The 14319-nt window shown below is 40.8% G+C and overlaps 1 protein-coding gene across 1 annotated transcript in view; it reads right to left on the bottom strand.

Annotated features, from left to right (window-relative positions):
• Rtca (RNA 3'-terminal phosphate cyclase) overlaps window positions 1-14319 on the bottom strand; it is a gene marked incomplete at its 5' end in the record, with an annotated part of 21958 nt that overhangs the window by 3880 nt on the left and 3759 nt on the right. Inside the window, 5 exon segments of the mRNA XM_005388796.2 lie at window positions 1104-1198; window positions 9134-9192; window positions 9939-10063; window positions 10299-10440; window positions 11796-11854. Of these exon segments, the coding sequence (XP_005388853.2) occupies window positions 1104-1198; window positions 9134-9192; window positions 9939-10063; window positions 10299-10440; window positions 11796-11854 (480 nt within the window).

Here is a 14319-nt window from a genome sequence, read left to right as displayed (position 1 = left end):
AAAAAAAAAAAAAAAAAAAAAAAAAAGAATAGACTATGGAGTTGAAGGTTGAAATACAATTCACTGCACCAACTACCTCTGCAGCTGGTATGTAAAATATAACAAGTTTCCCCTGCTCTTTAAAATTATGTTTCAGTGGGAATAAACAGACTAATACAGAACCCCTGGGACACAGAAGGAAAGTGTTGTAAGAAAACGGTAAAGAAATCCTGAGGAATATATTTATCTCACCATCCCTATGGTGCAGAAAACAAACCCAGGCCTCACGCATCTTGGCAAGAACGAGCTCTATCCCTGAGCTCACCAGGCCACAGAATACATTTCTGAACGTAGGCTGCTGATTTGAAAATGAAGAGAGAGAAGTTATGGTAGAAAAGAGAACATATGGACAGTGAACAGCAGACCCTGCGTGGAAATATTCCGCAGCGCTTCTCGCTGTGAGCGCACGCCTGAAGTCTGAGAGGCAGATGAGGCGTGCAATGGAGGCGCTGACAGGCGCGGGGCACAGTGAAAAGGAACGGAGGAGGCCTGGGCAGGAGCGCAAGCTTCGGAGCTGCCAGCACACAGACGGTGCATTAGCCTGGACGAAATGAAGGCGTGAACACAGGTCAAAGAGGCATGAGACTGAACTAACGGGCTCTCCACAGCTTGGACGCTGAAAAGGAAACAGTAATCTAACAGAGGAGGCCGGGACAAAGGAGGCCATTTAAGTGGAAAGAGAACGTTATTTCAGACCAAGTGCAAGCAGAATTTCAAGAATGAAGTGTGCCACATGCTATGAATAGGTCAAGTAAGACACAGCGAGGAATGTGAGGAATATAAATTCCTAGGGGATACTTCAAAAATGATTTAAGCAGGATTTGCTAACCAGCGTCTGAAGGCCAATACAGCAAAGGCCCTGACTCGGAAACACCCGAGTCGCACAGGTGTACAGTGTAAGATCCCTTTCGCGGGCTTACAGATGGACTCAACTTAGAAACAACTCTCCTGGAATGGGACTCATTCATAAGCCCGGGACCTACTGCAACTACGTTGCACTTGCTGTAATTACTCAATGTTCAAGTCTCACAGGCGGCAAGGACTTGACCCTGAAGAGTCATTACCTGGTCTTGCAGATACTCGTCCACAGTACCACCGTGTCTAAGATTTGCTAACAGCATTTCGGCAGCTTCAATTCCAACCTTGTCTGCATTAACACCTAGACAGGCAAAACGTAAAAAAACAAAAAAAACCTAAATTACTGAGAGACAGAAGGTTTAGCTGAGAAATCCCACTCAGCACAGGTACAGTATTATTTTAGGTCTCTGAACTCACAAGATGCACCTTTCAGGTGATCTTTAGCTATTTAATCTTCTGAGAACTTGGCATATGCAAACACTATCTTTATATACACTGACAGAAAAAAGAAACAGGCTGCTTTGGCTTGTTTAAAAAGTACTAATCATAAAGTCAGCTTATAACTAAGTTATGACCCCCTAATGGTATGCCTCAATTTCAAACTTTAAAACTCAAGATTACACAAGTTATAATTAGGTATCAGAATTAAAAACTTTTGTTTTGTTTTGTTTTGTTTTGTTTTTCCGGTACCGGGAATCGAACTCACAACCTCGCGCTTGCCAGGCAGGTGCTGTGCCGCTGAGCTAAATCCCCAGCCCCCAGAATTAAAAGATTTTTTAAAGTCAGGGAATTAAGTTTCATCTAAAGAAAAGCAAATAACATTCTCAGGTCAACTACTCTAAGGTTCTGGTCCCTTTAAGACTGGAACAGATATAAGATATAAGACTGTTCAGAATGTACATCAGAATATTCTCCCCTTCCTCTACTTCCTACCTCTTCACACATACACCAAACCTTGGTACAACATTGAAAGCAAAATAAGCCTACTAGAAGTAATGGGATTCTCCAAACTAACTCTCCTAAGGGTATTCTTTGCACAAATGGGGCTGATCTTGTTTCCACATGTATTTTAAGTAAATTTAAGTTAAGTAAATTTAATTAACTCTACTTTTTAAAGCAGGTATTATAATAATAAAGTTTTTTCATTATCAACTGGCCAAATATTTACAATACTGAATGAAACGTTTAAAATACATTATACTCTAGGAATCTTGATTTTTTTTTTTTCTCCCTTTCTAGTGCTGGGGATAGAATCTAGGGCCCTGCATATACTATGCACATGTATGTTCTTTTCTGTTTTAGTTTTTGTTTTTTGTTTTTTTCTGGTACCAGGGATCGAACTCACGACCTTGCGCTTGCCAGGCAGGCACTGTGCCGCTGAGCTAAATCCCCAGCTCCCACATGTATGTTCTAATTCCTAAGTTGCACGTGTTCTACCAGAGCTGTGTGAGCTGCATTCTCAGCCCCTAACATTCTTAAATAAGCTACTTAGCTTCTTCTATTTCCTCTTTTAGATGGAGGAAATAGAGACAATATTTATAAAGAACCTGTTCCCAAGATCAGTATATAACAAGCTATTAATAATGGTAGTATTGAGTAGTCAGTATTACTTGTTCCTTTGTTAAGGAAACATAGAAGATACCTGTGTTTCCCTGAAACTAAGATCTAACTGGGAAAGAAAAAGCCAGCCCCAGTAAGTCTATCCTTGCCTACCTGCCATTACAGAGCAGAGCCAAGAGAGAATAGTGAGGTATGTATACTCTTCTGCAGGACACTGGCCATCACAACGGTGACGACCAGGTATGGCTGGTTCTGGTTAGGCTGGTCCAGTCAGGTCTTACTTTCAGGAAATACGTTAGTCATGTATTAGAGAATTACAGGACAGCTAAGTGCTAAGCTCTATGGTACAAATCATATCTACAACAGGAATTTACAGAAGGAAGAGACAGTGAGGCTCCAGAATATTTTCAGAGGTTCCAGTGAGCACGAAGGACTTAAGCAGGCCCTTGAAAGATGGCTGACACCAGGAGGAAGAGGAAAGTCCATCCAGGAGTAAAGGAAAAGTCCTGGGAACACCCTAAACACCCTTAACCTGTACACCCGAAACCCACGTGCTCCAAAGTTTCAAACCTTTTGAAGACCGACGTAACACCAAAAGTGGAAACTGCACACCATGGGACGGTTTCCCCCACAAAATTATTTATTTAAAGTCCTGTGTACAGTTATCTTCAGGTTAGGCCTATGAACGTCTGCTTGCACACAGGCCCATCCCCAAACACCTCACTATTATATGCAAATACCCCACAATCTAAATACATTTAAAAATCAAACACTGTTTCAAGCATTTCAGATACAAGGTATTCAGGCCGGATTGGAAAGCCCAACAACACTGAAGTTTTCTGTCAAGAGGCAAAATATTTCAGGGCCACTCATCTTCCTTCCTACCCACCTTACCAGTGCATAATGGGTGAATGCACCTGCATTATTACCAGGTATTATTACTACCAGCAGCCTGTGGAACTGCACAGATGAAGAAAGTATGAGAACTGTGCTTATTCGTATAATGCTCTCCTCCTCGCTCCCAAAGGAACAAAATCCTAAACCTCAATTCTTTTCTAATTGTCAAATAATCTGGTATTTTCAGTGCTTTTTTAAACAGCCGTTTCTTTAATTTTAATGCTGCGGGTTTGTTTTGTTTTCTTTTGTTTCGCTTTATTTTGTTTGTGCTGGGGCCTGAACCCAGGGCTTTCTCACTAAGCTCTATTCCCCATCCCTTTTATTGTCTTTTGAGACAGGATCTTCCTGGAAAGCTCGAGGTTGTGAGTTTGATTCCCGGTACCGGAAAAACAAACCAACCAACGAAAAACAATACTGAGACAGGATCTTGCTAAACTGCCAAGCTGCCCAAGCTGGTCTTGAACTTATAATCCTTCTGCTTTAGCCTCCCACAACATTAATGTTTTATAATGCAGGACATTAAAATGAATTTACTTATTTGGGTACTTATTAGCTTATAAAAAGGACAAAAACTATAGAACGCTTATCAGATTGAACAGAAAACACAAAGAAACTTATTTTAGGACATTGGAAATATATATGGGAATCGGGCCTGGTGGCGCATGCCTGTATCCCAGCACTTGGGAGGCTGAGGCAGGAGGATTGTTTTGAGTGTGAGGCCGGCCTGGGCTACAAAGTGAGCTCAAGGTCAGCCTGAACTGCATAGCGAGACCCTATCTCAAAAAGACAAAAAAAAAAATTTAATTAATTAAAAAAAAAATATATATATACATATACATTCATACATATATATATATATATATATATATGAATTTTCACATATACTGAATACGGAAAAGTCTTTCCTATGAGTTAAGGAACAGGACTGATTAGAGGCATAATTCATCTTAGCAGATTGTCCTGCTCTCATAGTAAAGAACGTAACTACCTGAAAGACCAGAATAAACAAGAGTGGGGCTGCAGTTCTATGGTAAAGTGCTTGTGCAGCATACAGGAGACCATGGGTCAATCCCTAGCACTTCACAGGGGAAAAAAAAGAATAATCAAACAATGCACAGATACTCAGTAACATAAAGACAAAATACATCCTTTCCTTTCCTTTTTTTTCTTTTCGAGGTGTTGGACATTGAACCCAGGACCTCTCGTATACTCAGTAACCACTCTACCCTCCAACCAATCCAGCTACATCCCTAGCTCTACACTGTGTTCATACCGCAATTACGTGAAGTTGGAAGGGATCCTATGCAATCATGCTCCAACCTCATTTTTCAGTGACAGAGGACTAAAATTTAAGTCTTCTTGCTTTTAGTTTTCCATTACAATACACTGCCTCAACCTAAAACATCAAGATCTAAACAAACGTCGACATTTTTACGGAGCCGAGGAACGTTACAGCAGGAATGCAGGGGTGGTGGCACACCTACAATCCCAGCACTCAGAAGACGGAGACAGGAGGGTCACCACGAGTTCCAGGCCAGCCTGGGCTACACAGCGAGTTCAAGGCCAGACTAGACAACATAGCAAGACCCTACCTCAAAAAAAAAAAGAAAAAAAAAAATACAGCTAGAAGGATTTTAGGGTACTCCAGAGTAATTTTCTACTCAAAATCATTTTAGTAACTAAGACAATGATAAAAACATGACATGACTGGTTACAGCTTTCAGCCTCTACTACGTATGCTGTCAGTAACAACCAACTAATGTTGCTGCTGGTAAAAACTCTTAAACATTAGGAGCCAGTGTCCAGTACTTTCCAGTAACTTAAATCAGACACGAGAGAGGACCTGAATAATGGAGGTTACAACATTATCTCGGAGACCCACAATATACAGACAACCTACACTACAAGCGCAGACCCAAGATGCCTCTGCATTTGCTAATGCTATCTCACTTGGCTGATGTACCTGACAAAAACGAGAGGGGACCAGGAGAAATCAGTAATCCCAACAAAGCTGTGGCTTTTTCCACCACTGTAAGTCTAAGAAGAAGGAATACTCACTCTCCAAGTGTACTATCCCAAAACAACTGCAAAGTAAAAGTTTTCTCACGAAGTGAGAAAAACTATGGGTTAAATACCAGAAAATATGTTCGGGGCTGCTCACCAAATTCCACGTAATAGAATAACAGAGTAACGGTCCCTTTACAATGTCAAGGCAACACCGTTAAATCACCATCTCTCTCAGCAAAGGACCTCCCCTACTCACAAGCTGCACACGCATCCGCTACTAGGTCGGACGCCTTCACGTTTCTTCCCCTTTCTTCCCTGACCTCCCACATCCGACGGGTCACAAGCTGTCCACTCACCTTTCTACATAAACCGCTGTCACGCGGGACTCTCCTCTAGTGGCTGTCACAGTCCCTGACGCACACATAACCTCACCATTGGGCGGCTGAGCTGTAACAGACTTTGGTCTTTCTACCGCCAGCATGGCTTTCTTGTAATTCTCTATATAGTATGGAGTCTGAGAATTGATTTTCCAAAGCATCTCTTATCCCTCCTTAAAGTTTTTATATTCTCAGGATGAAACGTGAAACTTCTTCCACATGCCAGCAGCAGCCTTTCAAACTCTCGGCCTTTGTTGGTCTCTATTCTCACCATTCTCCACAGCCCATCCAGACCCAACACTTAAGTGTACTTGCTAAACACCCAACATCCTTTTGTGTCAGCATGGTCCTCTCTCCTCCTTAGTTCCCTTCTAAAAAACAGTGTATCTTAAGATATAAACACAATGCTGGGAACACATATAGTAATACAGTCGCTTTAGAGAAACCAATTAACATCACCATCATCTCAGTTACCCGATTTTCCCTCCTGGGGCAAGAGCTACTATAACCTCCTCACTCAGCGGAAACCCTGACTGTAACACTCCGTGGCTGAGGTTCTCGTGTTATACAGGGACCTCCGGGTGTGTTTCTGCTAGTCTGCATCCTCTGATTTACATCTCCCCATCTGCTCTGCCCAGCCCGGCCCTGTAACCGCTCCTTTATGTTCTTTCTCTGGCTATCTGAGCTCTTCTTTTCTTACATGCTACACATTACGACTGAACAGTATCTTCTTGTGTCTGACTTACTTCAGCAGCATGCCCACCATGTCCATGTTGTGCCCAACGGTAAGATCTCCGGTTCTAAGGCTCAGTAATATTTTAACGTGTCTGTGTATCACTTTCTCTACCCGTCTGTCTACTGGACATCTAGCTGTTTCTGTACCTTGGAGATTATGAATCATGGTGAGAACATGAGAGTGTGAATACATGACATGGTTTTATTTCCTTTAGGATTAGGAAGAAGGACCGCTGGGTCATATGGCAACTGCACTTCTAGTTTATTTAGGAACCTCCATATTGTTTTCCAAATTTCCCTGTACTACACAAGTTTCCCTTTACTCTCATTTTTTAAATCTGGCTACCTTCTATTTATCCACCTACTGGAGGATCACTGAATGGCCAAAGCCAGATTTGGGGCTTATGAGCCCCCAAAGAAGGATTCCTCCTCTGTGTTTCCCGGGAACCAGACTAAGCCAGGAATCAGGAAGAGCGGGCTCACTTCGAACTCTGAGCACAGCGTCTGGGACCTCATGGGGCCCAGCCGTAAGACCTCCCACCGCAGAGCGAGCTTTTACTGCTCGCAACGTGTCTGTTCACGCCTCTGCTTTAGACTGCATCACCTCTGCTTCTTAACACTTACAGATACCCACACTGATCCTTCACCGCGCCCACTATGTAATTAACTCATGCTAAGTATGGACTTTAGCTCACTACTTCTCAAACTTCAACACACTTTACAAGTCCCTGGAGAACTCACTAAAACAGACTTCCAGGTCCCAACCAGAGATTCCTTTTCTTCAGTGCTGGGGATCAAAGCCTTGCACGTGGTAGGCAAGTGCTCTACCAGTGAGCCAAGCCACTCAGAATTAACAAAAGGTCTAGCACAGGTCCCAAAATTTGTATTTCTAAAAAACTCAAGTGACACCCACACAATGCCTATCTACCAGCCACACAAAAGGGCAGAGTTTTAAACAGAATTCATTCATGTGAGGTTAACTGGAGATGTGAATTTTATTTATTCAATGGTGTTGATTATATTTGATGCCCAACTAGTATCTAGAGCTACACACTGACAAAACTGATACATTTTTATATTCAGTGGTAACAATGACCATTTTTAAAGATGACAGCACAAAAGTAATTAGCTACTATAAACAACTAGAAATTCTGACTGGTAAAAGTAACTGTAAATATTAACGAACAGATATATGGAATTATCTCTCCTTAAAATGCCAAATCTTTAACAAGTTTCCCTTCCCCAGAAATATTCAGTATTTTCTAATCACCAATGTAATAACTAACACAGGAAAGAATCACAGTAACTGTTAAAAGCACTGGCTGTGAACTGTATGGGAACAGGATAATCAGAATGTCTGAAGATCCTGTCCCACACTACTTATGAATTGTAGAGGAAAAGGCAACCTTCATAGCAAGTAAATCTGGACGACACCTCCTTTAACCAGGTGATCCCTTACCAATACAGGGCAAACTGACTGTATGTATCCCATGATGCACTGCCGGAGCATGTACACAAGATCACCTACACAATATTCTTACTTAAAATGTTTAATCAGAATAATTTAATTATGAGATAATCAGGCAAATTCAAATTGGAGTTTTCAAAATGTCAGTTATACCATGAAAAGAGAAAAAAAAGTAAAGAGAATATTCTGTATTAAAACACAGACTAAAGAGCCTGGACAATCAAATGCTTTGTGTGCTTAAAAAGAAAAAAAAGGGGCTGGGGATTTCGCTCAGCGGCAAAAGCGTCTGCCTGGCAAGCGCAAGGTCGTGAGTTCGGTTCCCGGTACCAGAGAAAAACCAAAAAAAAGAAAAAAAGAAAAAAAAAAAAAGCCAGGCATGCTAGTGTACAACTTTTACCCCAGCACTTGGATTTTTTTTTTTCCCAGTACTGGGAATCGAACTCAGGACCTTGTGCTTGCCAGGCAGGTGCCTATGCTGCTGAGCTATATCCCCAGCCCATACTCCAGCACTTGGAAGGCTAAGGCAGAAGAATCATGAGTTCAAGGCCAGCAAAAAAACAAAAACTAAACTGACTCAGCCCCCACACAAAAGCCCCACCTGGCTCTAAACACTATTTTGGAGACAACCTGTTAAGTCCAAGTATGTCTGGTATAACTACACATAACAAACAAATTCTTCAGTATTATGACTAGACAGGTATCACTCCTGGGACATACGTATATGCTACAGTACTCAGGAGGGAGGAATGGTGTCTGCAACTTATACTGAAACAATTCAGAAATATAAACAGTATGTAGCCAAATGTCCAAGACTGATGAATTCAAGAAATGTGCCTGATGACTAGTTGAAGCAGGCATGTAACTTTTCTACAGTTGTGGAAAAAATTTTTGTTTGTTTTTTTGAGACAGGGTCTCAGCTATGTAACCCAGGCTGGTCTTGAACTCATGTCAACCCTCCTGCCTCAGCCTCCCAAGTGCTGGGATTACAGGTGTGTGCCACCACACCTGGCTAGGTGTGAAACTTTTCCAAGTATAAAGTTAGAAGAAAGATTTAAAAGTTTAAATGACTCAAGAACAGAGTGAACTATACCCTCGTAAGCCTGTCATCCATCACCCTCTCTAACACCACAACCCTGACAAAGAACTTTACAGCGGCACTGGGAAACACAGCCCTCCTTCCGTTTATATGTACCTCGTTTACCAAGGGAGGAGCCAGCAAACAAGCAGCCAGTGGATGTCTCTGCAATAATACTGTTAGAAAAAAGAAAAAATTATTACCTTTGCCTGCAAATATGAAACAACATGCAAATACCACACAGGAGACCAGTGACTACTAAACAGCAAAAATACATCTGACCAGCATATTCCACAAGTGAAACTCTTCCCACACAGTGTGCTGCGGTGAAATCTAGACCGGCCCCTACAAGGCTCACTGCCTGAAAGCTGGGCGTTCGAAGGTGACGGGGTCTGAGGTGCATACTCATCCGTGCACTGACCCACGGATGAGTTTACAGCTCAAGTGCTCTTAAGAGGTGGGTCTGGCGGGAAGAGAAATTTCCCTTCAAACCATAAATTTAACAGAACAAACCTTTAAATAGAATAATTATTATGGCTTGACATATAAATGTCCCCCAAAGGCCCACGCGCTGAAGTGGATAGAGTCCAGTGGAAGGAAGGGAGGCCACTGGAGGGAGTGTCCTTGAGGGAAAATTAGAACCCCAGCCACTTCCTCTCTCTGCTTCCTTGTCACGAGATGAGCCTCTATGCTCTACCAAGTGCCCCTGCCTTACTATTAGCCCAAGAACAAGGAAGTCAAGCACCCACTTGAAAAATCTCTGAAACCACTTCAAAAATCTCTGAAGCCCTGAGCTAAAACAAATCTTTTCTCCTTTTAAGTTGTTTATTTTGAAAGTATTTTGTCACAGAGACAGAAAACTGACTAACAGTAATTATTTCTGGGCTCTCACCCAAAGTCTAAAAAATGTCCATTTTCTCACATGATTCCGTTTCCATTGCCAAATGCTTGGTCCTTGGGTTCCTGAACAGGCTGAATGTTCACATACAGGTCCCTGATCTCCTTCCTGATGCATCGTACAGCTGCCGCCGCCATATCTTTTGCCACCTATGTTGACAATAAACAATGGAATTATTATTTGGACAAGTTTCAAAATTAAAGACCTACCAAATAATTACCTTTTATACTTATTGTTTAAAAATTTGATTTTCAAGAACAGACCATTAAATTTGTAAAAATCATACTGAAAAGATGGATTAAAAGACAAGCCATTTACAAATTTCAGATGACACAGTACTTATCAAGATAAGCAGACACTTCTGAAAACATTTAGAAAACTTACTTTAAATGGCAAAACACCAGCAACGAAAGCTCTTCCGTATATCTTAGTCACAGAGCCACGATCAGTTAAATTTATTGGGGTCAACTGTTTAACTGGTGACATTCGAACAATCACTTCACCACCCCCTTTTGGGTAATAGCCCCTATGAAAAGCACAACAAATATCCTCATAAACCAAGTGCATGACAAAAATGAAGCTCAATTTTACATTAAAATACTGTGATCAATACTGAGACAGGAAACTTATGGAAATTCTAAATAATATTTTAGGTCTGGGCTGTCCACTACGGTGGCCTCAAGCTACATACGACTATTTTAAAAAGTAACGTTTATGGCTGGGGGTGCAGCTCAATGGCAGAGTGCATCCTTCGCATACGTGAAACCCTAAATTCAATCTCCATCACCTAGACAAATGTGGCACTTCCTGTACCTCTATTTGGGCTGCTGAGGCAAGAGAATGCCTCGGACCCAGAAGCTGAAGGCCAGCCTGAGCCACACCGCAAGACTGCCTCCTCAAAACTAACTAAATAAAAACCCCCAACTTTTTTGAATAAAAAATATGTAAAATTTGGAAACCAATTCACTAGCTATCTTAGCCATATTTCAAGTGCTCAACAGTCACATCTGGCTAATGACTAACCCCCTGGACAGCAGAGATAAAAACCATTTTCCTCAGTGTTGGAAGTTCAACTTGACAGTGGTGTTTCAGAGTATGTGCAAGCTCCTTAACCTGGATCTGTTTTCTTTCTGCTATATTCCAGGGCCCACGACAAGGTCTGGCAATAGTAGGAGCTCAAACAAGTATCTGGTGAATATTTAAGTAACCGAACACTAATAAAATTTTAATTCAAATATTTAGTGTCATTTATTCTACCGCAGACGCTAAAATGACAGTGCTTCCATGCTGACGCATTCTCCATCTAGGAGGGAGAGGTCCCACAGTGATGGGGCATGCAAGGCACAAAGTATGTTTGAAGAGCAGCAAGCACCCATGGAGTTAGAATTTACGACCCCCTGAAATGAGGGGGAGGAAGGTGAAGCTAGACAGGTAAAGTGGGGCAAAACCGCAAAGCACTGAAACGCCATGCCAAGGAATTTCACCTTGCTATTGTGTAACGAAAGGGAACCCTTACAGAGCAATTCCCTACATGATGGGCTTCTCGGGTGGAGGAGAAGCCCTCACCACCCCACGGTGCACTGTCCAGTGTCTACACACAGCGAATCACTCGACATGTGCAGGTGTGTAACAGTACTAGATGGGAAAGTACCCACGCTAAATTCCCCTCAAAATATTCCTCCCAAGAAATAAACGAACATCACATCTAGCTGATTTTAGACTTTACATCCCTATAGCTTATTGTTCTCAAGTAACAAAGGGCATTTCCTACGAGAAATGTAAAGTGCAATACACTGTAAGAATGACAGTTCACTAAAGTTGAACTTCTCCACTATTTTTAAAAGCCCAGGTAATGGATCAAAAGGACAAGAAGTAACTTACCTCATTTTAATGTCACAATTAAAATTGAAACCAAATTTTTCAATGATTGGCTTGAAGACCTGAAAAATCAATTGTTACTTTAGCCATCAATATTCACTGTTTCAACAAGTATAATTATTAAACAAAAACTGTTCTGTACTAAGGTGCTACAGGTAAGTCAGTCATCAAGGACATGTAAGCTAGATCCATTTTTCAAATGAAAAAACCAGTATGAAGCTAAATTTTGAAGTTTAACATTTAATCAAGTCTATTCATATCAATCTAATAAAAAATAAAGAGCCTCAGGGTACTTGACCCTAGTGGTTATTTGATTTCAAGGCCAGTATTTCTGGAGCCTGCTCAAGGTACTATACATTAGAAGAAATTATAGGGTATTGATGAATAGCATTACATTTCGTTTTTCTGTTTTTAAATACAGTTGAAATCTCACTCTATATACAGTATTTTTCCATCTAATATTGTAAACACAAGCATCTTCCTAACATCATAAAATTCCTTCTAAATACTTGAATGATTTCATGACAACCAAGCATAATTTATTTCTCTCCAAGTTAAATATACATATTATATAATGGTAATTATAATTTATATGATGTTCTGCTCAAATACTTTTTGAACATTTACCCTTTGCTTCATTTTGTAATATGTAATTAGGGTAGTTTTCTTGAAATGGAATTACTAGGTAAAGAAAGAATAACTTTCACTATACATTCTATCACACTGACTTTTAAAAAGACTATACCATAAATTACAACGGCAAAGTCTCACAGAAGGACAGAATTGAAGCCTAAAGTCTAAGGCAACTCTTGAGATCTACTGGAGATTTACTAGATTCTCTGGGTTACCTCTCATGTATGCAACAGGTTTGCACGTTACTGAACTTTTTTTTAAAAGTAGTATAGCTCAGTGTTAGTGCGCCTGCCTGGCATACATGAGCACCAGGGGAAGTAAAAACAGAAAGAATTTTAAAATGAAAACCCGAGGAACCAGGTGTGGTAGTGCACTATTATAATCCCAAGCACTCAAGAGGCAGGAGACTAAGGCAGGAGAATCGTGAGTTCGAGGCCAGCCTGGACTACATGGTGAGACCCTGTCTCAAAAAAAAACACAACAAAAACCCTGAGAATATCCAGTGCTGGGAGGATACAGAACATCTGGAACTCCCACGAGGTGCAGATGAAAGTACAAAACCATGTATGGATGCATGTTTCTCATAAATCAGGCATCCACACATTGTAACAACCCAGCAACCCCACTCCTAAGTATTTACCCAAGAGAAATGAAAATGTATATTCGAACAAAAACCTGCACATAAATCAGAGTACAGAAAAAAATGGTAGTAGGGACTTTACTCATAACTGCCAAAAACTAAAAGCAACCAAAAGCTCTTCAACGAATAAATGGATAAACGAACTGGTACATTCATACAGTAGAGCTGATACAAGTACCAGTATGAGTCTCAAATTTATTGCGGTAAGTATAAAAACAAGATTCAAATGCTATATACAGCAGTACTCCTTTACATGACGTTCTAAAAAAATAATAAAGAGAGAACTACAATATGACAGCAAACAGCAGAGAGCTGGAGGACAGGATTAACTACAAGAAGTCTGAGGAAATTTTTTAGAGTAATAAAACTATTCCACATCTTTATTCTGGCTTCTGGTTCAGAGATGTATATCTTTGTCCAAGTATCAAGAAACTATACTACACATTAAAAAGGGGAAATTAATTGTAAAGAATCATGCCATAGAGGCTGGGGATGAAGCTCAGTACTTGCTGAGTAGGCACAAGGCTCTGCATTCAATCCTCAGCACCAGCATCAAAAGAAAAAAAAAAAAAAATCACATCACAATAAACCTGGAGGAGAAAAAAGATCATACAGTTCTGGTATCCCTTATGTGAAATCCCCAAAAATGTTCAGGACCACAAGTGTTTTGAGTTTCATACATTTTCAAATTCATAATAGTTGCATTTACACAATCAGGTATCTTAGAGATAGGGTCCAAATCTATGCATGAAGTTCCTTTATATTTCATAGACACCTTGTACACATAGCTTTACGGCAGTTTTATACAGTATTTGTAGTACATGCTGCAATTTGATTGCAATCCATTACATGAAATCAGCGGGGAATTTTGTCCTTGTGTCACCACGATGCTGTTTACGAAGTTTCAAGATGTGGAAGTATTTTATTGTGTATTTCAGATTTTCAGGTTAGGGATGCTCCACCCTCACTGTTTGAGCATGCCAGTACCAACTTTTAAAATTTTTAAAAATAAAAACCTGAAAAGCCAGGCATGGGGGTGCACTACTATAATCCCAGTACTCGAGAGGCAGGAGAGGAAGGCAGGAGGATCACCCGAAGTTCAAGGCCAGCCTGAGCTACACAGTGAGTTCAAGGCCAGCCTGGACTACATAGAGATAACCTGTCTCAAAAGAACAAAACAAAACAAAAACACAAACCCTGAGGATATTTTTTTTTTTTTTGGTTTTTTTCTGGTACTGGGAATTGAACTCATGA

Source organism: Chinchilla lanigera, unplaced genomic scaffold (genome assembly GCF_000276665.1).
Source record: "Chinchilla lanigera isolate Chin_1 unplaced genomic scaffold, ChiLan1.0 scaffold00034, whole genome shotgun sequence".
Classification (NCBI taxonomy): domain Eukaryota; kingdom Metazoa; phylum Chordata; class Mammalia; order Rodentia; family Chinchillidae; genus Chinchilla; species Chinchilla lanigera.
The sequence above is the reverse complement of the archived record's forward strand: the minus strand, read 5'-3'. Positions and strand labels throughout refer to the sequence as shown.